The sequence below is a fragment of the Myotis myotis genome, unplaced genomic scaffold (genome assembly GCF_014108235.1).
Source record: "Myotis myotis isolate mMyoMyo1 unplaced genomic scaffold, mMyoMyo1.p scaffold_m19_p_16, whole genome shotgun sequence".
In the NCBI taxonomy this organism is placed as follows: domain Eukaryota; kingdom Metazoa; phylum Chordata; class Mammalia; order Chiroptera; family Vespertilionidae; genus Myotis; species Myotis myotis.
Window position 1 is genome coordinate 30,030,335 of NW_023416320.1, and position 25,367 is coordinate 30,055,701.

Here is a 25,367-nt window from a genome sequence, read left to right on the forward strand (position 1 = left end):
TTTTTTTCAATAAATACATACAGTATTATAAATGCATTTTCCTTACGATTTTCTTAAGAATATGTTCTTTTTACTAACTTACTGTATTGAAAAAGCACAACACGTAATATATATAACAAACAAAATATGTGTTAATCAATTTTATATTACTGGTAAGGTTTCCAGTCAACAGTAGACTATATTACGAGTTAAGTTTTGGGGGAGTTGAAAGTTACTCATGGATTTTATACTGCGTGAGGGTCAGCACCCCTAATCCTCACATTGTTCAAGCGTTAGCTGTACATTAAATATTGGAGAAACATTTTCTCATTTGCTACTTTAATATAAACTCAAGTTTCCATTAGCCAAAATGGTTCAGGGATAGCTCAATTTTAAGAAGTGACATTTTCGGTTAAGATAGAACTGGTTAAAATCATGCTCAGTATCTGCTCTAAGTTTTAGCCCTTGAATTTACTTTGCTGTGCTTTCTATCATTAAATTGATGGAGTTATGATGGATCCTGGAGAGGTATGTAATAAATGATAACACCGTTAGGTTTTTTAATTTGGTGTCTGCAATAGCTCTGGTTGCTTTAATCCACAGGACCTCTTGATATTATGGGGCTGCCTCTTTGATAACTACATGGAATCCCTTGATTCTTTGGACAGGGAAGAATTTTATTTATTTATTTAAATATATTTCCACTTATTTCAGGGGAAGGGAGAGGGAGAGGGAGATAGAAATATCAATGATGAGAATCATTGATTGGCTGCCTCCTGCCTGCCCCCCACTGGGGATCTAGCCAAAAACCTGGGCATGTGCCCTGACCAGGAATCGACCTGCGACTTCCTGGTTTATAGGCAACACTCAACCACTGAGCAACATGGCCAGGCAGGCTTTAGATCAAGCCCTTAGTATTAAAGAAAAGATGAGAAATATGTAACTTGTCCCACATCATGTGGTTTGTCCAATAATTGGCATCTAAGTCCTAGGATTCCCTTTCCATCTTCTTTCTACCACAGTAAGCTACCAATAGGACTACTGAATGAGTTGATTTCATTACCATTACTAATGACCAACAAAATTATAAGAAGTTACCTGGAAGACAGACACCAAATTATTTAGTATCAAATAAATTAACAATTATTTGTTTTAAAAAATAATTGATAACTTTAAGCACTGGATAAAATCAGAGTATACAATCAATTATCTGAATATTCCAGAACATTGGACATTACAGACTTATATGAACACATATACCAATAGTGTATTAGCATATGACTCAATTCTAATTTTTCAAAAGGGGAAGAAATAACTCTGTTGGCATCTGACAGCAGGAAACACATAAGGTGATTATATTTTAACTAGTTTAAATATAGTTAACTAGTTTTAATATAGTTAACGATATTTTAATATATATATTAAATGTCAAAACTTTATGAGATAGCCTAATACGTAGTTGTTTTAGTGTAAGTTTGTGAGTGAAATGAAATGGTAAAGAAAATTTCATTAAGGAGGGTAACAGACTGTACCATATGGCTCTCAAAGTCAACCAAATCTCTTTTTGGAAGACTCTCAAAGACCATAAGCACTGGCTTTTTTTTTTTTTTTTTTTTTTTTTTTTTTTTTTTTTAGGAGAATATTTCTCTTTGTATTGTAAAAGAAAGCTTTCTTGATTTTGTAGTTAAATGCAAATGTATTCCATATTTGAATATATGGCACTCCAGTTTCCATTTAAAGACACCGAATGGAGTTGCATCATTTTCCCCCATAAAAAGCAATTACGGAGAAAAGAGCTTGTGAGCGAATTATTTGAAGTAGAAAATCTTAAACAGCCTCTTTCAGGGAATAGGAGCTCCGACATTGGGTGACATAATGCTCAGGTTGCTACAGACACAAACACACTATTAATATTGTGTCGTTTTCATTTTCTTTTCTCTTGGACAAAGATCACAGATAAATATCCGCCATCCTAAAACACACACACACACCTAATTCCACAAGCTGTTCTAATGAAGTCTTTTGAATTATTATAAATGCTTGAACATTAAAAATTCATCAGCAGGAGAGCGGGGTGCTTTCTGTTTGTGGTGTTCTGGGTTTCAACACAAACGGCTAAGAATGGATGATTGTCCTAAGGAAGCACCGCTGACAGCCATCAGCAGGTCAGGGCGAATGGTGTATGGAAAAGGTAATAAGAGCTTCAGGAATATATTTCACCCATATAATAAAGTAATTGTGAAGGTGTAATTGCAGTCTGGTCCCATGCCATATTAGGTAAGGCATGAGATGGTAAGAAAATAGGAGATCCGCGGAATTATTTTGTAAGCAATTTCAGCAACGACTGGGTCCCAGCATACGCAGCATTTGTCAGGAAACGCATTTTAAAGTGCACTTCAGTGTTTACCTTTTGAGAACGATTATGATGTATCTGAACAAAATGAACATTGATAATGTTACCATTAAAAAAACATCCTGAACTTATGAACAACTTCAAATGGTGCTGCATGTTAAGCAACTGATTTCAGCGCATTAAAGCGGTATTAAAAATTGAGCATACACTTCATTCTTTATGTTTAAATGGTACTTAATTCAAATTTCCAAAGATTTAAGTATTTGCATAATTAGAATTTCAATTTTTTAAAAAATGCATTCCTTTGGCTGCTCCATAAACAATCACTATTGGCTGCAGTTACCAAGTGACCATACCCCACAGGCTATTAGTTGCTCTCAGAGCAAGACTTGAGAAAGGGTAAAGAATGCTCCTTCCACTCGCAGCAGATCATCTGGACTAAAAAAAAAGGAAAAGGAGCAGGGAAAGTAAATGCATAAATGAACACGGGGAAATTCAGAGCTTAATATAAATAGTATTTGGGTCAGATATTAAAATTGTCCTTTTGAGTCTCAGGTCACCCATCTTCTTTTAACAGGGTTATTTATATCACGTATAAAATTGTTACCTAAGCACACACTTTTTTTTTCTTTTTCTATCCCTACCACTTAGCACAGTTTCTGGTGCCTGGTAGTCACTGAAAATATTTAATGAATAAATTAACCATATTTGCAAATGCCATGCTGCTGGAAGTGGAGACTATAAAAATTCTATGGCATGGGCCCTAACACTCATGGAGAAATAGGCGATGGAATAAAAAAATAAGAGATCGATCTGCTTCTCTTTTTTATTATTTTTTGTTCTACTTTATGGGACTGTTGTGGGGAAAACATGTACGTAAACTGCAGACATATATTATGTTCATTCCCTTGACCTGCTATTTCAGATGAGACTACAAAAGATATGATAGCCCTGGCTGGTTTGGCTCAGTGGATAGAGCGTTGGCCTGTGCACCAAAGGGTCCCGGGTTCAATTCCGGTCAAGGGCACCTATCTTGTTTGTAGGTTCCTTCCAAGCCCAGGCCCTGGTTGGGGCTGGTGTAGGAGGCAACCAATAGATGTATTTCTCTCACATCCATGTTTCTCTCTGTCTTTCCCTCTCTCTCCCACTCTCCCTAAGAATCAATGGAAAAATATCCTCCAGTGAGGATAAATAAATAATTAAATAAATAGAAAGATATTATATATGGGAAAGGTTCCTTGATTCGGGTAAAGGACAAATCTTAAATGCTCATCTGCCTAAATGGAGTTTCTAAAAGAAAACATGTATTTTTATTATTAAAGGAATTATCCATTATTTACACATTCTAGACCGTTTACAAAGTATTTAAAAAACAGCTTAAATGAAATAAAGGGGAAACAAATGAACCAGATTTAATGGCGTGATATGGACAGCAGGTAGATTGGCATTTGTTAGGAAATCTTGCACACACACTCCTAAAATCTATCCATCTCATCTTGCATAACCAGAACTACTGTTTTCCAAGAAAAGTCCAGTCCTCTGAATTGTGTGCTAATGATGATGAAGAAGTAGGAGAAAATGGCTGCTGGGAAACAGAAGCCCATTGTAGGCAGGTGAGGACATAGGTAGGAGAGCACTGGTAAAAGTCATTTAAAAAAGTAAGTTTAAAGAAATCTTGAAAATGATGTCAATCAGCTTACAGATTATATCTGCTGTGATGGAAGGCAGTGAATAAGGGAGACAGGGGAGGAAGGTCGAAGGGGGAATCCAAACCTGAGCCAATTGCTGTGTTACAGGTCTTGCCTTGTCTTATGCCTGTCTCTACCCCACCTCCAACCACTAACATAATCATTCAGTTTCTTCATGATCCTGTCCTTTTCTTGGATTTTCTAAATGCTTTTCAGGTTAGGTTATATGCAAATGCCTACCAATATAACACCACTCTCGACTACCTTCCTCCATCACAGAACATCACCAAGTTTTGCCAGTACTATGAGATTTTTCTCTTTCATCTACACATTGGATATTTGACTCACTCTTCTGCATATTTTTCCTTTAGACATAATGTTACTATGGCCATGGCACCAGCAATTACTGAGCCCTAGCTACACAGTCCTCCATTTTAGACTAAGTTCAAGTATTTTGTTAAGCTTTCTTATAAAAAATAAAGACTTAGTGAAAGTCGGGGAAAGAATAAGCAAGAACAAAATGTTCCATTCTCTGTGGGAGAGATGACCTAACAAAATAAACTTATGCAAGGCCTCCACTCTACCTATAATAATAAAAGCATAATATGCTAATTAGACCAGACAGCCGAATGTCCTTCTGGATGTCCTTCCAGACAAAGCCACGGCAGCTGCAAGGGTGATAGGGGTGGCGCCTTCCCCTGATTGCCTGGTCGCCTCCCACAGAGGAAGGCCAGACTGCAGCTTAGGCCCCTTGAGGGCTCCCAGACTGTGATAGGGGGCAGGCTGGGCTGAGGGAGCCCCCCAGTGCATGAATTTTCATGCACCGGGCCTCTAGTTTCTTTATAATAAAGACAAAAGACCATTATGTTATTTCATACTTCTCAAACTCATGCCCCTAGGAAAAGAGTGATATGCTAGGGCAGTAGAACTCTAGACTATCATGGACTATCTTCCTGGAACATAGAGTGGCCTCAATTGTAAGTGATTTAAAGTATCATATTTACATTAAAGCCAGCATGGGTGTGTTATGGAACATAATATAAATCTATATATTTCTTTTTATAAAACATATATTTTATTGATTTCAGAGAGGAAGGGAGAGGGAGAGAGAGAGATAGAAACATCAATGATGGAAGAGAATCATTGATTGGTTACCTCCTGCACACCCTTACTGGGGATCGAGCCTGCAACCCAAGTATGTGCCCTGACAGGAATCAAACCGTGACCTCCTGGTTCACAGGTCCATGTTCAACCACTGAGCCATGCCAGCCAGGCTACATATTTCTCAAAGATGAAACATCAGCCCTCTAAGACCTAAGTAGATTACAGAGGCACTTCTGGGGTCCTCCTGGTATAAATTCATTAGAGTACTTGCATAGAAAAATTTGAGGACTTTGCTATGAGGATATTTGAAGATTCTAAGATAACTTCAAAACTGCTGATAGACATTTCTGAATATGTTTGGACACTTAAACAGGCATCTCACATTTACTAATAACAGTATTTAAATTTATCGCTGAACAAGAAATGCCAGGAAAGTGATTACAAATAACTTTGGATGTTAATTCAGCACATATACTTCTAAGATGACACAAAGCGTTAATATTCATTGCTAATGATTGGACTTAGTTAAAAGAAAGGATTTTCAGGGCCCTGGCTGATAGCTCAGTTGGTTAGAACATGGTCCCAATATGCCAAGGCTGCAGATTTGATCTCTGGTCAGGGCACATACAAGAAGCAATCAGTGAATACATAAACAAGTGGAACAATAAATCAATGTTTCTCTCTCTCCCCACTCCCCTTCCCTCTCTTTCTCTAAAATCAATAAATAAAATACTTTAAAACATTAAAAAAAAAAAGAATTTTCAGGTAGACAACAACACCCCCGCATGCTTTAAGAAGTTAGATTTTATGCCCTGACCGGTTTGGCTCAGTGGATAGAGCGTCGGCCTGCGAACTCAAGGGTCCCAGGTTCGATTCCGGTCAAGGGCATGTACCTTGGTTGCGGGCGCGTCGCCAGTGGGGAGTGTGCAGGAGGCAGCTGATCGATGTTTCTCTCTCATTGATGTTTCTAACTCTCTATCCCTCTCCCTTCCTCTCTGTAAAAAATCAATAAAATATATTTTAAAAAAAAAAGAAGTTAGATTTTTATATAACTCAACCTTTTGGCTAAAGCATAAAACTTCCAGATGCTTATCATTCATCTATAATTTGAAAAGTCATCGAAAAATGGATAAATACCTGATCATGTAATTCTCCCAGGTAGTCTTCTCTGATGCATTCTTATTAGTGTAGGACATTATCCCACTTACTATAAGCAATTTGAATTCCACCCAATTTCTCCCAACCCATTCTCTGTAATGACAACAGCCACCTTCCTAAAACACAGGCCTGATGCTTCCATTCTTGTGCCTAAACAAACTGTCCCTGGTTCTCTCCCTGTTCTTATTCCAGTGAGCCTCTCTTCCGTCATGAAGTCCCGTTTCTCTATCACGACAGATACCTCAGGCTCAACCCAGGTACATTAGATGACTCCTCAGATAGCCCTTGATGTCCGACTTCCCACATGTTTCCTCACTTTATGTCTTTTGCTGTCTTTTACTAGAGAGAAACTTTTTATTCATGAAGAATTGGTGTCCATATGTAACTCAGATATCAAAATTCTGTCACTCAGTGTGTTTCTATTTTTGCTCTGACTCTGAGAAAGCAAGAGCCACATCTAATGTTTAATTATAGTGATGATACCTAAGCTAAGAAATATGCACCTCCGCTTCCAGGCTGTAACATTCTGCGTTAAGACCAATCACATTCGTCTTATTGTATGTGTTGCTTCCTATTTTAAGTTGCCGCAAGTGATTTTGAAAAGAGAAAGTCTAAAATATAATTCAAAAACTAGGACTCACTTTCCCCATAACCATTGCCCAAATTTGAAGGCCAACTTAAATGCTATTTCCTCCAGGAAGCAACCTGGATTCCCTCACTTCAACTCATTGCTTCTCCTTCTGCTCCCCATAGCACTTGGACCATAGCCTTCACACCACATCAGTCACACTACAGCTGTGTTATGGTTATTTGTGTTCCTCTCTTGATTAGCCATGTGGAAGCAGGGTCCACAGTTTACTCATCTCTGTGCCTCTCAGTCCCCCCCCCCCCCCAAACCCTCAGCATAGGGCTTTGCACACAGTTGGTGTTCCGTAAATGCTTTTCAATTTCTAAAAATGAATTAAATGTGTCTTATTAACAAAGCCCAGAGATTCTTTAGAAGTGCATTCCAAATAAAGAACCCTATTTCTAAGCTAAAATATTCTCATTTCATCCCTGTGCAAATATTTGTTTGGGGACTGCATTAGGGCTACCTGAAAATAAGAAGTTATAATGGAAATGGTGACACAGCCTTAAGTGAGGCAACTGAAAATAGGAACTACTTTAATACTTTTACTGAAATGTTCTCTGCTTGATAAAGTTCATTACCAGAATATCATCTTTAAAAGTGAAATGCATTCAGCTGAGCACGTTTTTTCATTTTGTAAATAGATTTTTCCTTGCCTGAGCTCTCAGTACAAAGTACAAAATAGTCTTCCATAACATTAGAAAAATGTCACCTCATACATAAAGTTAAATTTTTTAAATAAAATAGATTTTCTTCTTTAGCATTTTAAAGGCACAGTAGAACCTTCATATAGCAATCACCCTGGACTGCATACTATATTAAGGGCTGAATCATCTGCCTGCAATGTGATATGTTCTAAAATGTGTTGAGATAACATGTTAGAGACCAGAACAAAGTCAAGTCCCATGGGATATCCTGAGGCTATAAAGTCACCATCTTTTCAACATCATCCTACTTATTACCGTGGTTCTATTTAAAATGACCCTGGCACTAATCTTTTTCTCGCCTATTCAAAAATGACATACTAAAGTAGCTATATGCTAAATTTACAACCCAAATGCCAAGTTTTCACATCACATCAAATGAAAAATTAGACATAGCATGCTTATTACAATTTTTTTTCTTTTACATTAATAAGTTCTGGACCAGTCTGGGGTTATTGTATCCAAAGTTACCTTACAAAGTAAACTTTGCCCCACCTTGACAATCTCACCTGTATTGGTTTAGATATCTTAATAAGACAAATGGTATAGCATCACCATTGCATCTTGGCAAAGAAGTGATGGCAGAAATTAATCTTTGACCTTTACATTTTCAGCCAAGGAGTCATTTTTCTAAGAAATGAACATTCATATATTTATTAATGTCATTTTACAATAAGCACGGTATTTTTAACCAAAACTCAGATACAATTTTTAAGCAAAATTTAGAGACAATTTTCTGAACTTCCCACCTCTCAGAAATATATCCTTCTTCTCCATCCCTCCTCCCCCCGCCCCCAAGACCTTTCCTAAAGATTGCAAGTTATAGAAAGACAATTGACCTCAGTACATTTTTCCACTGGCTTACATTTTTTTTTCTTTCTTTTCAAAGTATTCTTTAGGGAGGAAAAAAAAGAAAAAAGGAAAGACAAACACTCTTCATATAACAAGTGCCATAAGAAAAATATGTTCTGGCAGACTTTTCCCAACTTGTAGCTGAAAAAAAAATTTACATCATCCAAGTATAAATGCAAAGAGTAAAAGAAAGAAATCTCAAAATGGATTTTTGTCCCACTTTCAAACTCCAGGGCTAAGGGAACACAAGTGTTTCACGTCAGAAATGAATAACGAATGACTTCAGTACACATACATCTTTCTCTTTTTGGAAAAAATGCACATAAAAGAGCATTTTTTGGCACGGCTGACCTGCAGAGATATGGAGCTAAGCAGAGTCATGAATTCACTCACTCTGATATGCACACATGATACGCAATTAAAATCTCCATTCACATTCCTGCCGGGTTGTCAATCATGAGGAAAGCCTTTTTGACAACATTCAGCGAAGCGTACCGACTAACCGCTCAACAGGAACTTAAACAGTAACAGCTTTTGTTTCTAGCAAGAATGAATTTTTACCAAGATTAGGTTCCATTTCTAAGAAATCATTATGCTCTGAATTTTAGGACCTTTCATTAAAAATGAAAATGTGTCAGAAATATTTTGTATGGCAATCTATGTGATGTAATATCTAGAAAATATGATATAAAACAATTCTAGCCTTTTCAACAGGGGGAGTCTTTTTTAACTTTTCCCGTTTAGAACAATGAACAGTGATCTTATAAAGCAGTTCACTGGCCGCAAAGGTGACATTTCTAATTCATTCTGAAGTTTTTCACTAGGATTTTAAAACTTTCGAAATGGGTTGGGACTCTAATCTCTCTTGAAAAGTGACAGACCACTTTATAAAGCAATGGGAAAGTGACTTTTTTTAATGATAAGAAGAATATTTACAATATATAGTTGATGTATTATAGAATTATACACCTGAAACCTATATAATTTTATTAACCAATATCACCCCAATAAATTCAATTTAAGAAGTGTAAATAGAAAGATACACATAAATATTTAGCATGTCAGAAATATTGCATGTATCAAACCTTTCCATTTACGAAACTCTATAGAAAATATGATGCACACAAATTCTTTCCAGACGAACCCAGAGGGTACTCCGCTCATAACTTAGTTTCTGTTGAACATCTAATCAAAGACTGTGCCCTTCATAATAGCACATTAGTGTGCTTTAAAGTCATAAATCCATAAAAACAGGGCCCTGTACAATTGAATACAGGATGCTTGTTAATCTGCTGCTGTGTCTGTTTTTGAGCAACTAACCTTGGATTACAAATTTGAAACAAGTTAATACTATCAGATACTGAAATATTTGTCTTCTTCCTTATCATGCTCTGTAGCTGAGAGAGCAGATGCATCCTGACCATTAGCAGTCATGACAAATTGCCTTGCTAATGAACGTTACACACTGAAAGTGCCATAACTGATTAAACTACAATTTCCCACTACCAGATAGAGGGAGAGCTGGGGACTCCAGCAGTGGGCAGCTCTGATATTCTGCCAACAGGCCTTCAGGGCACAGTGTGATATTTAGAAAAACACTCTAAATTCCATATGAACATCTTCTAAAAGCCTATTGTATACAACAGGTTTTTAAAGAACATTAGATAAAACAGCTTAGGTTGTAGCTGATGAGCCATGAAAAATGGATGTCTTTTAACTATTTGGTATCCTTGCAAGCATGTGTTGAGGGATATTCTGTGTGGGTTTTTCTCTCTCTCTCTCTTCTTCCCTTTCCCCGCCCCCCAAGACATTGCGTGTGCTTTGCATTTCACATAAAATCTTTCTTTTGTCAGTTCCTTTGTTGGTGCAAAATTGGCAGCAGTTCAAATTCAAAGTGCTCCTATTCATTTACTGACCAATGTCATGCTAGTTCACATCAGCCAGCGAGCTAAGCTCTAAAAACATAAAAGACTTGCTTCACCACTGACGAATAATGTGTACATTTTTACAGAGCTTAAACCTTAATGCTTTCCCTGAAACTAACAATACAGTATATCTTATCATTCCTTTTTCACAAGCAGGCAGCTGCTGAAACGCTTGCCACTTCAAAATATCAATTGCTTGCCAGAGTTTCCCTCAACACACCCTGTCAAACTCATGTATATTGTGAATGAAAATGGTGCAGGGCTGGAAGCTAGAAATTGTGTCAAATTCTGCTGTAAGGGTATGATGTGCAAAGAACAATGTATGACAACCGTAGAGACGACAAACAATGGCACTGGAGCCAGGGACTTCATAGATCACAACTGCGCCTGTACATATTTTATTGTAGGCATTATATATTTAAAGCATGACAAATGTACCATTGTACATTATGTGCAGCACAAATAGAAGCTCCGCCCCCCAGTTTGCCTTCTGCATCTCTCCTGATGATGGAAACAGCTGAGTTTCATTCCTTTTCCTTTTCTTAAGACACTTAAGGTTCTCAAATCATAAGGAAGAAGACACACATGCAGGGTTATCCGAATGATGAGTAATAGAAAACAGAAGACAATAAGACAAGATGAGAAAATGAGATCTTGTTCACTTAATACTTTGGCTCTTCTCTGAGCACACAAAAGCAAGGATTACCTTAACAGGAACAGAGGGTGTCAAGGGGACTATACTACCACTGTGCCTAGAAATTGTTGTCTACCTCATTTTAATGCAGATAAGTGCGGACGTATTGATTTGCACAGTGTTCTGGCCAAATGGAAATCCCACATGAATATGTTCTTTGTGTGCAGAAAATATGGTTTAAGAAGCTTTTACTCTTATTGCTTTCCTATGCCAAAAGAACAATTAAGCAAATAATATTTCACTACTGTATCAGGTTTATAAACTAACACTGCTTCCTGTCTGTTTAGGTTTTTAAATATCCCTTCCCATTTCCCAAATCACTCTGTTTACTTCAAATGATCCTGGTTATTGAAAAGTTGTGTTTCTTCCAAACGTCTCCTTACATAACATGTGGAATCTGAAAACATTCTCAATGTGGAACACACCTACTTAATGATAAAGGGGTTCCGGGCTATCACAGCCCTACACCAATTTAGTCAATGAGTGTGGCGATGGACATACGTATGGGAGGAAATTAGTGTGAATATATATATTCATCTCCTCCATGACCTCGCTTAGGTAACAAAATCTTGATCACACAAGTAGTTTTGAGTGGCATTAACTGACTCTGAGGCGAAGGAAAATGACAGATATGTATTTAAGGTGCTAGTAAACATTTTGGAAAGAGAATAGTAGGTGGCTTCGATGCTGAGGGGGTGCTGACCTCCGGTGTGTTGATTAGTGGGACCATGATGCATTATTAACACACAGCAGCTGCACCTGAGCTGCTGCCATGAATACAGGGTGGGGCAAAAGTAGGTTTACAGTTGTGAGCACTCGAAAGAGTTTCATTTTTGTATTATTATTCATGAATCATTGTATTATTTTCCATGTGAACAAGTGTACACCTACTTTTGCCAAAGCCTGCATAATAATAACCTTTTATAGCCATCAGCGGAGTAAGGTGGGAAGCCTGTATTAACCACTACACAAGATTAGCACATTCTGTGAACTTTAGTAGGCAAATTATCTCTCAATAAAATATAATGTTGGTTATAGCTAAATGTAAGCATGATTTTTAAAACTTCTCAGTGAACACCAACAACTCAGTGTTTCACTACCATTCAGTTCATTATTGTACGGTAATCGACGAAAATGTGTTCTATTGTGGGACATACTTCTAGGAGCTGAATTTCAGAAGGCAGACTGTGTCCCTGAAGGCTGACTTTAAAATTATTTGGCATTACAAGTTCAGGGATATTAACATACATGCAAACTTTCTCTAATTAAGTAAAACTGTTCGTGAACTAGAAAAGCTGCTTTGGAATCTTTCTTCCTCTTTATTTCCTAAGCAGTTCTTAAAAGATTAGTTCTGCAGTAAGTTTTTGAGCGTTACCTTGAAAAATAACAGCATAATTTATTTCAAAAAAGCTTAATTTGGGGAGAGAAAAGATTATCCCATTAGCCTTAGTAACTGAACACAGCGCAGAGAGTCCATTATGAAGAGTCTTTTATGCCCTGGCAGAAAGTCATTAACATAAAATAAATCATTAGCTTTGATATTAAGCTTCTACTGTCTGCAGGTTTCTATGATTAATGCTCATGACTGCATCTGCCAAATAATAAAATATACTTTTTGTCGAAAGGTTATCCTGCCTCTTTATTATTAACATTCCCCTTTATACAATTGTTACTGGCATTTTTTAGGCTGAGGAATATTGGCATGGAAAAGAAGACTTGGGTTTTACAATGGTGTAAAGATGCCGATGCATATACATAATACGTTACCCATCATTTTTTAAAAAATTAACCATTGAATTGAGTTAAAAGACTTAAGGAACTTGGGTGGTACACAGATATGCTTTCAGTGTAATTGGACTGTCTTTCAGACCCAGTGGTTCATCCATTCATTAATCCTGCCCATTGTATTTTGCACCTCTGACCTATATATTGGAGGAAGGTACAGAGGGGCAATTCTCTTCCCTGAGAACTACAAGAGGGCGTTTACCTCTGAAGCAGTTATTCTCAACTTTTATTTGATCGTTTCCACTGCAAAACAGGCAACAGCTCCCATCAGTAGCATCTCTTATTAGGTGCAGTGACTCTCAACATGGAGAGGGGGAAAGAGGCCCCCTGTGGGGCTTACCAGTATCCGAGGAAGGGAGATTACAGACTGTACCTACACATACCCCATCTCCCCAAGTTCGCCTTTGACCTTATAGAAAGGTTATCCCTTCCTGAAAGAATCACTAGTTCTACAACTTTGGAAAACCCATTCCACTAGGGTAGCAGAAATAGAAGAAATGGCTTGAGAATATAGTATTTTTCTAGGGCCTACCATTATTTGAATTTTTGAATGTCTTTCACCACAGGATTTCAAAATAATCTATCTCTGTTGACTCCTTAATTCTCAGAAGGCTTCCTGATACAAACATAGCTTATTTTCTCTAGGGGAAGCATAGAAGGTTGGGACACCAGTGGATTAAGGTTTTAGTGTCAGAAGTTTTAGCAGACAGAGACTGAAGTCAGGCTTCTAAAGAGAAAGGGGAGCAGATCATATACTTCCGCAGGACTATTTATTTTGCCTAGGGAGTAAGTCAACACAGCTCTAAGAGCCCTGAGTTTTTATCTCCAAGCTTCTACAAAAAGGAGTCCTTTCTTGAGAAAGGCCGATGGGTTTCCTCGGAAATATCTAGTTCTTTAATCTTCCTAGGTTATAATATGTCCAATTACAGCCCTGCTGTTGTGAAAGCATCTTCTCCCGTGAAATATGGCTCATTTTCTCAAAACGAAGTGGAACGCCTAGTGACTAGTAGAGGCATTCCTACTAGTCACTAGGAGTTCCTTTATTGTTCTTGTACACATTGATAGGTTCTGCCAGATGTGATAAATTCTCACGTACTTATGGCTACAAATATATAAAGGACCATGAGAAACACATTAAAACACACACACACACTCACACACACACACACACACACACACACACACACACTCACACACACACCTATTTCTCTGACTAGGTCACACCCAGATAGAGTATCAAAGACTTTAATCAAAAGGCATTTTATGCAGAAGCTGACATTAACACTAATGTGGGTCAGATATGTATAAACTGTAAGTCTGCATGGTAACTTGAAATACTTGATATTTTCTTGGTCACTAGTAAAGCTTCTACCAACCAACTATGGCCTGAGTTTAATTAGGAGCCCTTTCAAGAGAGTTTCATAAAAGTACATAACTCGGGAATGAAAAACAATAAATACTTGGCTAAAGCAGAACCATTAAAAATCCAAAGTGAAAAACGGACAGACAGAAAGGCATTATTAGTGACATTGGTTTTATGATGTTTAGTATTATCCTATGTAATAAAAGCCTAATATGCAAGTTGACCGAACAGCGGTCATGCCACAGATCGGCTCTGATCGCCGGCCAGTCCTAGGGACCCTACTCGTGCATGAAATTTCGTGCACCAGGCCTCAAGTAAATACATATTAGTGATCATGTTTCATGAGCGAAATGAAAATCTAAAGATAGTTTTTAAAAGTTAACTTTAAAATGTTTAACCAAGTAAGGCGAACTTTCTTGAAGAGGTCTGGGAAAATATTGGTGCCTCCTGGCATGACAGAGCACGGGGATTCTTTCTGGCATCATCCTTCCTTTTCTGCTGCACCATCAATATGCAAGCACAGAGCAATGTAATGTCCCCATTTTCAAAATGAATGCTATAAGGAGAAACATGTTCTAACCAGGAAAAGCGCGTTCAGGTTAATGTGAATTCCGTGTCCCAAAGTATTATGGAAGAACTCACTATAAGTAACAGTCTGTAGGCACCTCTGTCATGAACCTCATTTCTAAGCAGTTTATAAACCAACGGCTTTTCATGAGAAATTGCTCTCCAGGATGAAACTTGGCATGTATGGTTTAAAACAAAAAAAAAAGTCCTAAACTCGTTAGGTCAGATGTGAGCTGAACCATTTCAGTGTTCCGACTTCCCAGTGGGCAGTCGAGTAACACAATTCACTATCTACTGTTGCTTCTATCAATCAGGTATCTGACTCGGAAAAATGCACCTTCAAAGAATAAGATTCATTGATAATATATCAATAACACCAAAGTGGAAGTAACTGAAAGAATCTTTAAAATTAGTAAAAGTAAATATTCCCATATTGAAATGTTGTTTAAATTCAAGTGAAACAATTAGGGCAGCCTTCAAACATATCTATGGGATGCTACTTATAGGCAAGAACTAGAGTTACGATTCTTGGGGCCACAGTATTTATTAAGTATGGCTGACTACGATCTTATTTCCTCCTCAAGGTATACATTTTGAAGTCTTGGATTTGATTGTATACAATCTAAGCTTTATCTTCAATAATTGATAACATTTTAAAATGTAATTGATAGCATTTAATCAAGTCATGATGATGACATTTCAGTTTTATTGAGATAAAAGATATTCTACCTTATAAATTCCCAGAACCCTTAAGATTCACATTCAGATGGACAAAATCCTATATAATAAAAACCTAATATTCAAATCAACCAAATGGTGGAACGACCAGTAGAACGACCGGTTGCTATGACGCACACTGACCACCAGGGGGCAGACACTCAATGCAGGAGTTGCCCCCAGCCTGCAGGCCCCAGGCCAGCCAAGGTGGGTGCCAGCGGGGGCTCCCCAATCGCCCCACTGGTCGCCCCACAGAGGGAGGCGACCAGCATCGGCAGGGAGAGGTGGGGCCGGCAAGTGGGCGGTGCCAGGCCGGCCAAGACAGGTGCCAGCAGGTGTCCCCCGATCGCCCCACCAGTCACCCCACAGATTGGCCCTGATTGCTGGCCAGGCCTAGGGACCCTACCTATGCGTGAATTTCATGCACCGGACCTCTAGTGTAGAATAACAATTATCTAAATGTGATTTGTTAAATAAATTCTTTATGTTCACTATTCCCATTTCAGTTATCTATGCATATTCTGCTGAGAACACAGAAGTTAACCCTTACTAACTCTTACTGTAACTGTAACTCACTTAATTTACTGTATGCCAGCTAAAGATCAGGAGATCATAGTCCCACTTTCATACTATCTTAGTGTCTAAACCAGCCGGGGGCAAACTACGGCCCGCGGGCCGGATCTGGCCCGTTTGAAATGAATAAAACTATTGAAAAAAAAAGATGGTACCCTTTTATGCAATGATGTTTACTTTGAATTTATATTAGTTCACACAAACACTCCATCCATGCTTTTGTTCCGGCCCTTTGGTCCAGTTTAAGAACCCATTGTGGCCCTCGAGTCAAAAAGTTTGCCCACCCCTGGTCTAAACTATAAATAAAGATTTCTCTCTAATAAGAGATGTTCAAGGGCCTGTTTCCAAGCTCTGTACACACAGTATATAAAATGTGGTAGGAGCCCTGGCCAGGTGTCTCAGCTGGTTGCAGCTTCATCCCATACAGCAAAAGGTTGCAAGTTCGAATCTTGGTCAGGGCACATACTAGTTTTGATTACCGGTCAGGCCACACACAGGTGGCAACTGATCCATGTTTCTCTCTCACATCAATATTTCTCCCTCTCTCTCTTTTTCTTTCTTTCTTCCTCTCTCTCTAAAAATCAATAAAAACATATCCTCAGGTGAAGGTTTAAAAAATGTAGCAGGAAAGGGGCAAATTGTGAGAGATTAGAAACATCCACCATAGTTATTTTTACCCTCAGCAGTATATCTATGTTTTGTTGGTCTATTATTGTATGACCCTACATCATTGGGGACTTGAGGAAAAAGAGAACAGCCTAATTCAGGATTTTACAAAGTGGATATGGGCCTCAGGAACTAACAGATCAATTTCCTTCACCAGAAATAAGGTCAGGTACTGGAGGAAGAATGGATATGTTAACCAGATTATGATAACAATTGATGGTGAGAGGAAAAGGGAGCATGGCAGTCAAGATAAACACAATGGTGGGTCAAGTACTGGAGGAAAGGGAGGAGCATTCAGATCATAGAGTACAGGCCTCCCAAGCACACACAGATTAAGATTGTGGAGGGGTGAGGAGGAGGGAGGGAAGAGGCCCCAGGCATACAGACAGGCCTGCTGCTGAAGGCAGGCATCAGTCAAGATAGGAAGGCTCACCAGTAGTTGAAAAATATTCCCAGGGCCTTTCCAACTTTCTAATATCCTAACCCAATGTGGGAAAGCACTAGAATAAACCATCCTTCATGGCTAAATAAAATCCCCCTCTCCAGTTCTCTAAATTATTCTTCTCTTGAGTTGAACCCATTTCCCATAAAAGCATGATGACAAGAAATAGTCCCACATACTAAGACCAACATTTGATACCCAGATACCAAAAAGAAGCCATGTTAAACTTGGAACTTTCTCTACATCTTCTAGTCTCAAGTGCCTTACTTCTTTCCTGTTCTTAAGCCCCTTGCAACCATATCATTTTTAAAAAAGGACCTACACTAAGCAGTCAATTAGATAATATTTAAATATCAGTTTCATTTTTCTAACTAAGCAAAATATCAAAATGCTCCTTAATGTCATCATTCAGAAACTTATAAAACATGATAAACTGGGAGAATACTAAACCATGTTTAAAGTAACATTGGATAGCTCCAAAGCTCATAATTATAATTTTTGCACAGACATGTATAATTGGAATTTGCGACACTGAAATACACCACAAAGTCAAGAGAACTACATTTGAGGTTTTTGCATGATAGCTGATTCAGGGCCACAACTGTATGATTGCTTGGTTTATGCTCTTTCTTATCTATAAATTTAATACCTACTTAAAGACCTGAAAACTTATGAAAGATGCCAGCTAATAAAACTCCCAGGGGAGTTTTAATTATACTAATGATGTCCAAAGTATCAACTATGAATTTCCCGAAGTCCTAGAAGTTATGGAGGTAGATAGGAAACTAATCAAGCGTGATGCACTAAATTGCTTATAACCTTCTCCTTCCTCCTCCTCCTTATCCCATCCTCCTCCATTTTCTTACATTTATTAATTAAAGTAGAACTAATGACTCCATCCTAATGCGCTTGTAAATCCTGTATTGTATATGTGACGAGTTTTGCCACATGAAAGTACAATACATAATACTCTAAATAGGAAAATAAGCTCAAGGGAGATTTTGCAGGGATGATCATGAATCTTGTTTTTCTCAAAAGTTATCAGATGTCTAATGTTAGCCCTGACATTTTAATGCCGAGGTTCACCGCAAATAAGTCCTTCCGCCAATGTTTATATGAAAAGACTGCACACTGTCCTTCCTCATTTCAACAGCAAAAGCCCAATATGCCAAATGCCCATTATTCTTTACTCTGTATACAGCTGGTCTTAAGCATGGGTTTGTGTTTTGGACTTCCCTATGTCTAAATCAACCAAAGATTCAGGAACTGTTCTACAAAAGCAACCACTGAGAACAGTAAAGACCATTATTTCCTCTCCCACTGCTGGCAGAGGTCAGCATCCCTGTCATTAGCCATGTCATAACATAATTGTATTACTACTCCTTATGTGGGCAGATACTGAGCAATAACTGAACACATCACATCATTGTAAAAATGAAAAAGTGCCATTTCTTTGTCCCAATTTAGCATAAAATCAGTGAAAACAATCTTCAGAAATGACATTGCACTAAGAAACTGAAAGGAACTGTTATTACTCGGTAGGTTATATTTAAACTGATGCTCTGACATCCTCAACTAGAACAAAAAAATGGGGCTGTATTTTACAACTGAACTCCAATTGTGAGCTCCTGTGATCCAATTTATTTGTGTAACATTCAGTTCAATGAAGGGATACAATGTTACTTAAAATAGTCTTAATTAGATGAAGCAGGACTGTGGTACCCATCTCTCAATGTGTGAAATATTACCCTGCTTTAAGTTACAAGAGGTGGAGTCTGGGACTTGCAGCCTGCATGCTTCTGTCCAGTCTATGAGCTACACTGCATGTCAAAGGCTGACCTATATACAGCAACAGCCATCCGTCCTGGCTGTTTGTGGAAGAGATGCCTCGCACAGTTGCCATAACCAATATGACTGGCATTGTTCTCACTTTCTCCGGCAATGGGCTATGTAAAAATGGAGGCGGGTTGGCACAGTGATGTGTTCCTAACGTAATGCGCTTTTGCAACAGAGCGGTGCAAGATTAAACTGTTTCCACAAAAATTCCTCCTACAGAGTTTATTAACTGAAAAATATAAAGAGGCATTTTGGCAATCTACAGAGCAGCAGCGCTAGAAAGTGTTAGCGGAGTACAACCACCACACTTGAGTTCAGAAAAGCTTCAGGAAGTGGATATTCATTTTCTCTATTAGGGGGCCTTCTGACACTGGGAAAATGGCATTGGGGAAACTAGTTACAACTGCATGATGCTGAAGCACGGGAAGATACTAGTTCTGCTGGGATTTTGCACACCAACTTTAAGTAAAGTGTTGACAGATTTAAAATAAAGATAATTAGTAATTTATGATCTTATCACCCTATTAAAAACACATAACCTGACAAAGTGACTGTTTCTTGTAGTGAACTGCATACTCACTGCGCCTCTGAAAGATACAAGGTTTACACTGCAATCTTGTCTCTTTAAGGAAGTCTGCTTCAAACTTGTTTTTACTAAACGTAGACACAGATTTCTTATTTCATCTCTTCCAAACTTCTGCCCATCCCTCAGATCCTTGCAAATCCACTCAAGTTGTTGCAAAAAAAATGAAGCTAGTTGACTACATTAGAAGTAGTTAAAAATGTGGAACGGGACAGAAATTTTGTACCAATGGTAATCATGATGGAGTAGGAAATACTATGCCTGGGCTTTCTGGGGCCTAGAAAATCTACTCAGGATGTCCAATATAATCAGGGCTCAGTGACAAATGCATCTGATGGACCGCTACACAGAAAAGGGCAGGAGAAAAGGTCCTGTGAGAAACGTTTCATGAAGTCTCTTCCTACTATGACAAGTACATCTTATGCCTTTGCTTCCTTAAAAATCCATTATTCCCTGGATAAGTTAAATAGAAGACTGGCAACTAGTCTATAGAAAGGGTTACTAATTTGCATTTAAAAAGAACAGTTTGCTCCTCATACACAGGGTGACTTAAAAGGAACTTCAGTGAGCTGGTCAAGAAATTCTGAAGACTTTCTAAATTAATTTATTCAATTCACAGCACAACTCACTAAAATTATTTAAAGCACTTGATTAGAAAATGATTTAATATATTGAAGTAATTCTTGATTTTAGAAAACATTTGGCTTTTAAATTACATTTGACCCCACTAGCACAAAAGTGGCGACGGAAACGTGTATCCAAGTCATTATCCTCTTTTTGGAGCCTAACATCACTGATAAATTTGATAAGATGTGTCCGGAATCATTGCCAAAGTGGTTCTGAGCTTTTGGTTCAGTAACTACTGTGGAATATGTCAAGATAGGACTGCTACTTTATTATTATTTTGTATTCATACTAGTAAAAGCGTCCTAAGCAAAATTAAATGCTACAAACACAAAAATACTCACTCATGAAGGCAAAACATATGTTAGAATAAAAGAACTATGTTACCAACTAATTATAAAACTTCAGCACACAAAATTCTCTTGCCAAAGTTCCCAGTGCCTTCCAACTTGCCCCGAGCTAAAGGGGTCTCTGTGTGATGAACAGCCTTTCCGCCTTGCCCAGGACCAGATCTCCCTTGTTTCAAACTTGCTCGAACATCACAAACACAACGCTCATCCCTGTTACTGGGTCTCCCACTGTACACAGCATTGAGGAGCTTCTCCGTGGGGTGAGAGCTGTGGTTCACTTAGCTCACAGCTGTGTGTGTGTGTGTGTGTGTGTGTGTGTGTGTGTGTGTGTGTGTGTGTGTGTCTCCATTGACCAAGTCGATTGAGTGGTGGGGAACCCGGGGGCTGAGGATGCAGCGCGCTAAATACCTGTGTATCACATTTTTTAAAAAGCTGTTTGATGATGACTCGCCACCGGGCAAATGTTAGGGAGTCCCACCGATTTATCCAGTGGAATTCACTGGGACCAACAGGGAATTGCTTGCAGGGACTGTGAGTATCGGGCAGTTTTACCACCAAGCTAGGGCTGGGCATCGAAAACACTCGCCCAGCGTTTCAGAAAACTCAGTTCTCCCTGCCGATGTCCACCCGGTGGGACAGCTGAACACGTCCAACAACCCCCAAGCAGGGAGGGCCTGGGTCCCACGGCTGCGCTCGGGAGGCCTGTCCCCCCTTGTTCTCCCTCTCAGAGCTGCGAGTTCGAGAAGCCCAGAGGGTAACCCCCTGCCCAAGCAAGCACCCTGACTTCCATCCTCGGGACCAGCGGAGCTCGGCAGAAGCTCGGGCAGACATTCCCACCCTGAGCCACACGCTGGGTCAGCCTCGCCCCGGCCCCCCGGTCCCCCGCGGCCTGGGTGTCTGGGGTCAAGGGGCTGTGCATACAGCCCAGCCTCGGACCCAGCTCCAGCCGCGTGCCGAGTGCGTGGGGGGGCTTTGGACGTGAACGCCAAGCGCTCGCCGCGCTCCTAACAAACTTGCCATTTCCGCGCGCACCCCCCAAGCGGAGCTGTCCCCGAGACCCGGCTCCCCAGCTGCACCCCGGCCCGCACACCGGCATCCGCACACCGGGCTCAGCCGCCCAAGCGGGCTGGTGAAAGAAAACAAAAGAGTTGAGGAGCAATTTTCCCGGCGGGGGGCAGAGGTGTCTCCGGGGTCCCTGCACCCCGACTCCCGGCTGCTCCCCTGGCAACTAATCCCGATCGGGGAAGCGGTGCCCCGAGCCCCCGCTGTCTGTGAGAAGGACGTAGGTACAGAAAAGGGGAAACTGGAAAATCAACTGAATTCTCTCTGTCTCTGCCTCGGTTCGGGACACCAGACACACCCCCAAAGTACACCGTGGTTTTCTCCTAATTTTTTTTTTTTTAAAACGCCCCCCGGCAAACCGAGGCAGGGATCCTTAGTCGCGAACAGCAGGAAGGAAAAGATCCGAGCAAATCGTGTCACTTTCCGCACAATCGCTGTGCCTGACAAACCCCCCGAGCCGCTCCGCAATATTTACTGCCGGAGCGCACGCAGCTGCCGCGGCTGGCGAGCCGAGCGCCCGGGACTGGCCTCCGCCGCCCGGCCCGCCGCCGCCGCGCTGGCCCGGCCGCGCCGCCCCCCTCCCGGGATCCAGCAGCGAGAACACGGCGGAAACAAAAGCAGAGCGTTCACCTTGTTGCAATAGTAGGGGTCCAGGCAGGGAGAAGGTCCCAGACAGGGCGCGTCGGGCGCAGCGGCGGGCTGGGCTGGTGGTGGATAGAATCTTACGTCCATTTCACTCTCACATCAAGCAACTCCTTCTCTTTGCCTTTTTTTTTTCTTTAAAAAAAAAAAGTGTTCAGCAAAACAAGCTTAGACGGAACAGAGAGAGGTGTCTGGACTCAGGAGTAAAAGAAACACCTTCCTTCCCTCACATCCGTTTGCGGTTTGTTTAAGAAGAAGAGGAGGGAAAAAAAAAAAAAGAAGAAGAAAAAAAAAAGAGGGGGGAAAAGTGCTCAACTCTCCCCAAGCCGCGGCGCGCACCCGTCCGCGCCGAGCGCGCAGCCAGCTCCGCTGCCGCCTCCCGGCCCCGCCGCCGCCGCCGCCGCGGCCGCCGGGCAGGTAACTTCATGCGCTCATTGTCCCCCCGCCCGTCCCCCCCATCCCCGCCTCCCGCGCCCCTGGCCGCCCGGCACACGAGTCCGCGCTCGGGCTCTAAGTACGGGGCGTTTGATGGGAGTCTCTGAGTTGCTCTGCTTTTAGTTTATTTTCTCCACCTTGGAGGCCTGGGATGGTGGCGGGGAAGGGGGTCGGGGGTGGAAAGAAGCTGGGGACCAGGCGTGAGGGGAGTGAGCGCCCCGGGCCGGCTCGGGTGGGTGCGCCGCAGGACGCGGGCTGCTCGCAGCCCGATGGCTGCTGCTCAGGCCGGGGGCTGGAGGAGGGAGGAATGGGGAAGCGGGAGGACAGCGCGGCCGGGCCCGGGACGAGGCAGCGGGACCCCAGGGAACCTCCGCTGTGCCCGAGCCTCGCGACTCCGGACAGCCAGCGCGCGGTACACAAAGGGGCTGGCGAGCCAGAGGCGCTGGCGGCCGCGGGGCACGGCGGGGAGCGCGCAGCAAGGGGGCGCTGTGGCGCACCCCGCCCCGCAGCCCCGCCCCCGGGACCGCCCCGGCCCCACCCCGCTCCCACCGCCCCTCCACGGCGTTCCACTTCCTTCTCTTCGTACCCCACCTCCCTGTCGGTGGCGGTCCCTGCCCCGTTTCCGCGCCCCCATCCCGACTCCCAGTCCCTGGGAAGGTTCCACGCAGCGCCGCTCTTGGGGACCGGGAAACCCGCAGAGAACGCGAACCCTCGGGGCGCTGTGAGTGGGCCACTGTCCCAGGGACCCGAACGGACCGCAGGGTGTGAGTGAGCTGTTACTCACTCGCTTCTCCAGCCCTCCCCTCCTGGTGATCTGTGCCCCACCAGAGGGCCGCGGGTGCTAAGACTACCTTAAGGACTAGCAAAAGACCACTGGGGTTCCTCAAAGGGTAAACAGGGAACAATTACCAGCACACACAATAGGGCTAGAGGGGAAACACCAGGGCCTGTTAGTTGTCCATCATGGGATTCTTGTCTTTTAATAGTGGGCAGCCCAGGAATGCTCTCAGAGGTCCACGGACAACCTAGAAATCGGTCTTCCCATTTTTCGGATTGGTAAGTGGGATGAGGAAATCACCAATCATGTTTTCTCACCTTATCCCTTAAACCCGGAAACTTGCAACCTCCTGTTTCAGGTGTTTGGAAAGGTTTAGGGTACCTTGGCCACGGTCCAACAGATTCATCGCTGGGACTCTGTCCTTGGTGGGAAGGCCACGCAGGAGTGGGTAATATTTACCTTCTCAGGAGGGAGCAGCCCCACACCCAAGACCCTGCAAAAGAGCTTGGACATACTTCATCTGTTCCGCTTGTTCCTGGCACCCGGAGGATACTGCCATTTGGCCTTCTTAGTATCCTTAATGCACGTTGATGGCCAACTGCTCTGCAACTTTCCCACAGCTATACTGCTTCCTCTGCAATTGAGAGCTTGTGCTAGCAGAGAAGTGGAAGAAAATCTGTGAAGACAGTATTAGAAATGATCAAAATAACATGGTTGGGCATCCATACATGGCTCCTTCAGGTACCTTTTGTTAAGCATTGCTTTCTACTCCTTACAACATTTGTCTGTTAAGCCAGTGTTTTCTTTCTTCCCTTCATCATTTTTATAAATAGCAAAAATCCAGCTTTCTCTCTGTCTTAAGATTGACATGGTGAAAATTGGTGTAAGAAGAGAGAATAATAAGAAAAAAGAGTTCCTCTCCACTGGATTCAGAAGAACCTCCATAGTTACAAGTCCTTCCAGGCACAAAATAAAAGTAAGAAATAGAAAACAGGTTCTCCCCCTTAATAAAGGTCTTTATAATAAAATTTAAATGAAGTTTTGTGGTTTGTAACTTCAGTGTTCAGAATTTCAATTGCAGATGCTAAAATGTGCCTTCCACAATTTAAAGAAAACAAACACCCCCTTAGGTTAAAATTAAATATTTCTAAGCTTAAATTTTTGTCATCGATCCAGCATTTATTACCAACACATTTCATCATTTTAAAATTCAAAATTTAAAACTCCACTGGAATCCATAATTGCTTTCTATTTGATGGTTCTGTGAATATCAGGAAGGTGAAGTGGTTTGGAGTAGGAGCAATATCATTTTTCAACATCTTGACAACTGGCGAAGATAAAGGACATCTCCACTTTGCTCCACAGACCTTCCACTTTGCTCTGTCTTAGGAAACCCCAAATGCATGAGACCTGTGTGTCCCTCTAGTTAATCAAGGACTTGGCTTCTTCTATAGAGTCAAAGTGATAGGTTTGTGCATGGAGTGGTGTGATGGGTGCAAATGTGAGCTGTTGGTTTAAAAGCTCTTAAGTCCAATCACTCATACTAGTACATGGGAGAGTAGACCTGAAGGTCAATTTGGGGTGGGGATGAAAATGGAGTTAATGATCGATCATACCTACATGATGAAGTCTCTATAAAAATCCCCAAAGTACTGGGGTCAGAGAGCTTCTGGGTTGGCGAACACATGGAGGTGTTGGGAGAATGGTGGTCCTGGAGAAGGCATGGAAGCTCAGCGCCCCTTCATATACACCTGGTCTTAAGCATCTCTTTTATCTGGATGCTCACCTGTATCTCTTATCATAACATTTTATAATAAATTAATAAAACAGTAAATAAACTATTTTCCTGAGTTCTGGGA

At 41.2% G+C, this 25,367-nt stretch overlaps 1 protein-coding gene across 1 annotated transcript in view; it reads right to left on the bottom strand.

The window, feature by feature from the left end:
- The window catches only part of TOX (thymocyte selection associated high mobility group box), a 301,773-nt gene extending 279,102 nt beyond the window's left edge, over positions 1–22,671 (bottom strand). The window contains exon 1 of the mRNA XM_036338318.1: positions 22,284–22,671. Within this exon, the coding sequence (XP_036194211.1) occupies positions 22,284–22,385 (102 nt within the window). The 5' untranslated portion in view covers positions 22,386–22,671. The remainder of the gene's footprint in view (positions 1–22,283) is intronic.
- Between the last annotated feature and the right edge of the window lie 2,696 nt (positions 22,672–25,367).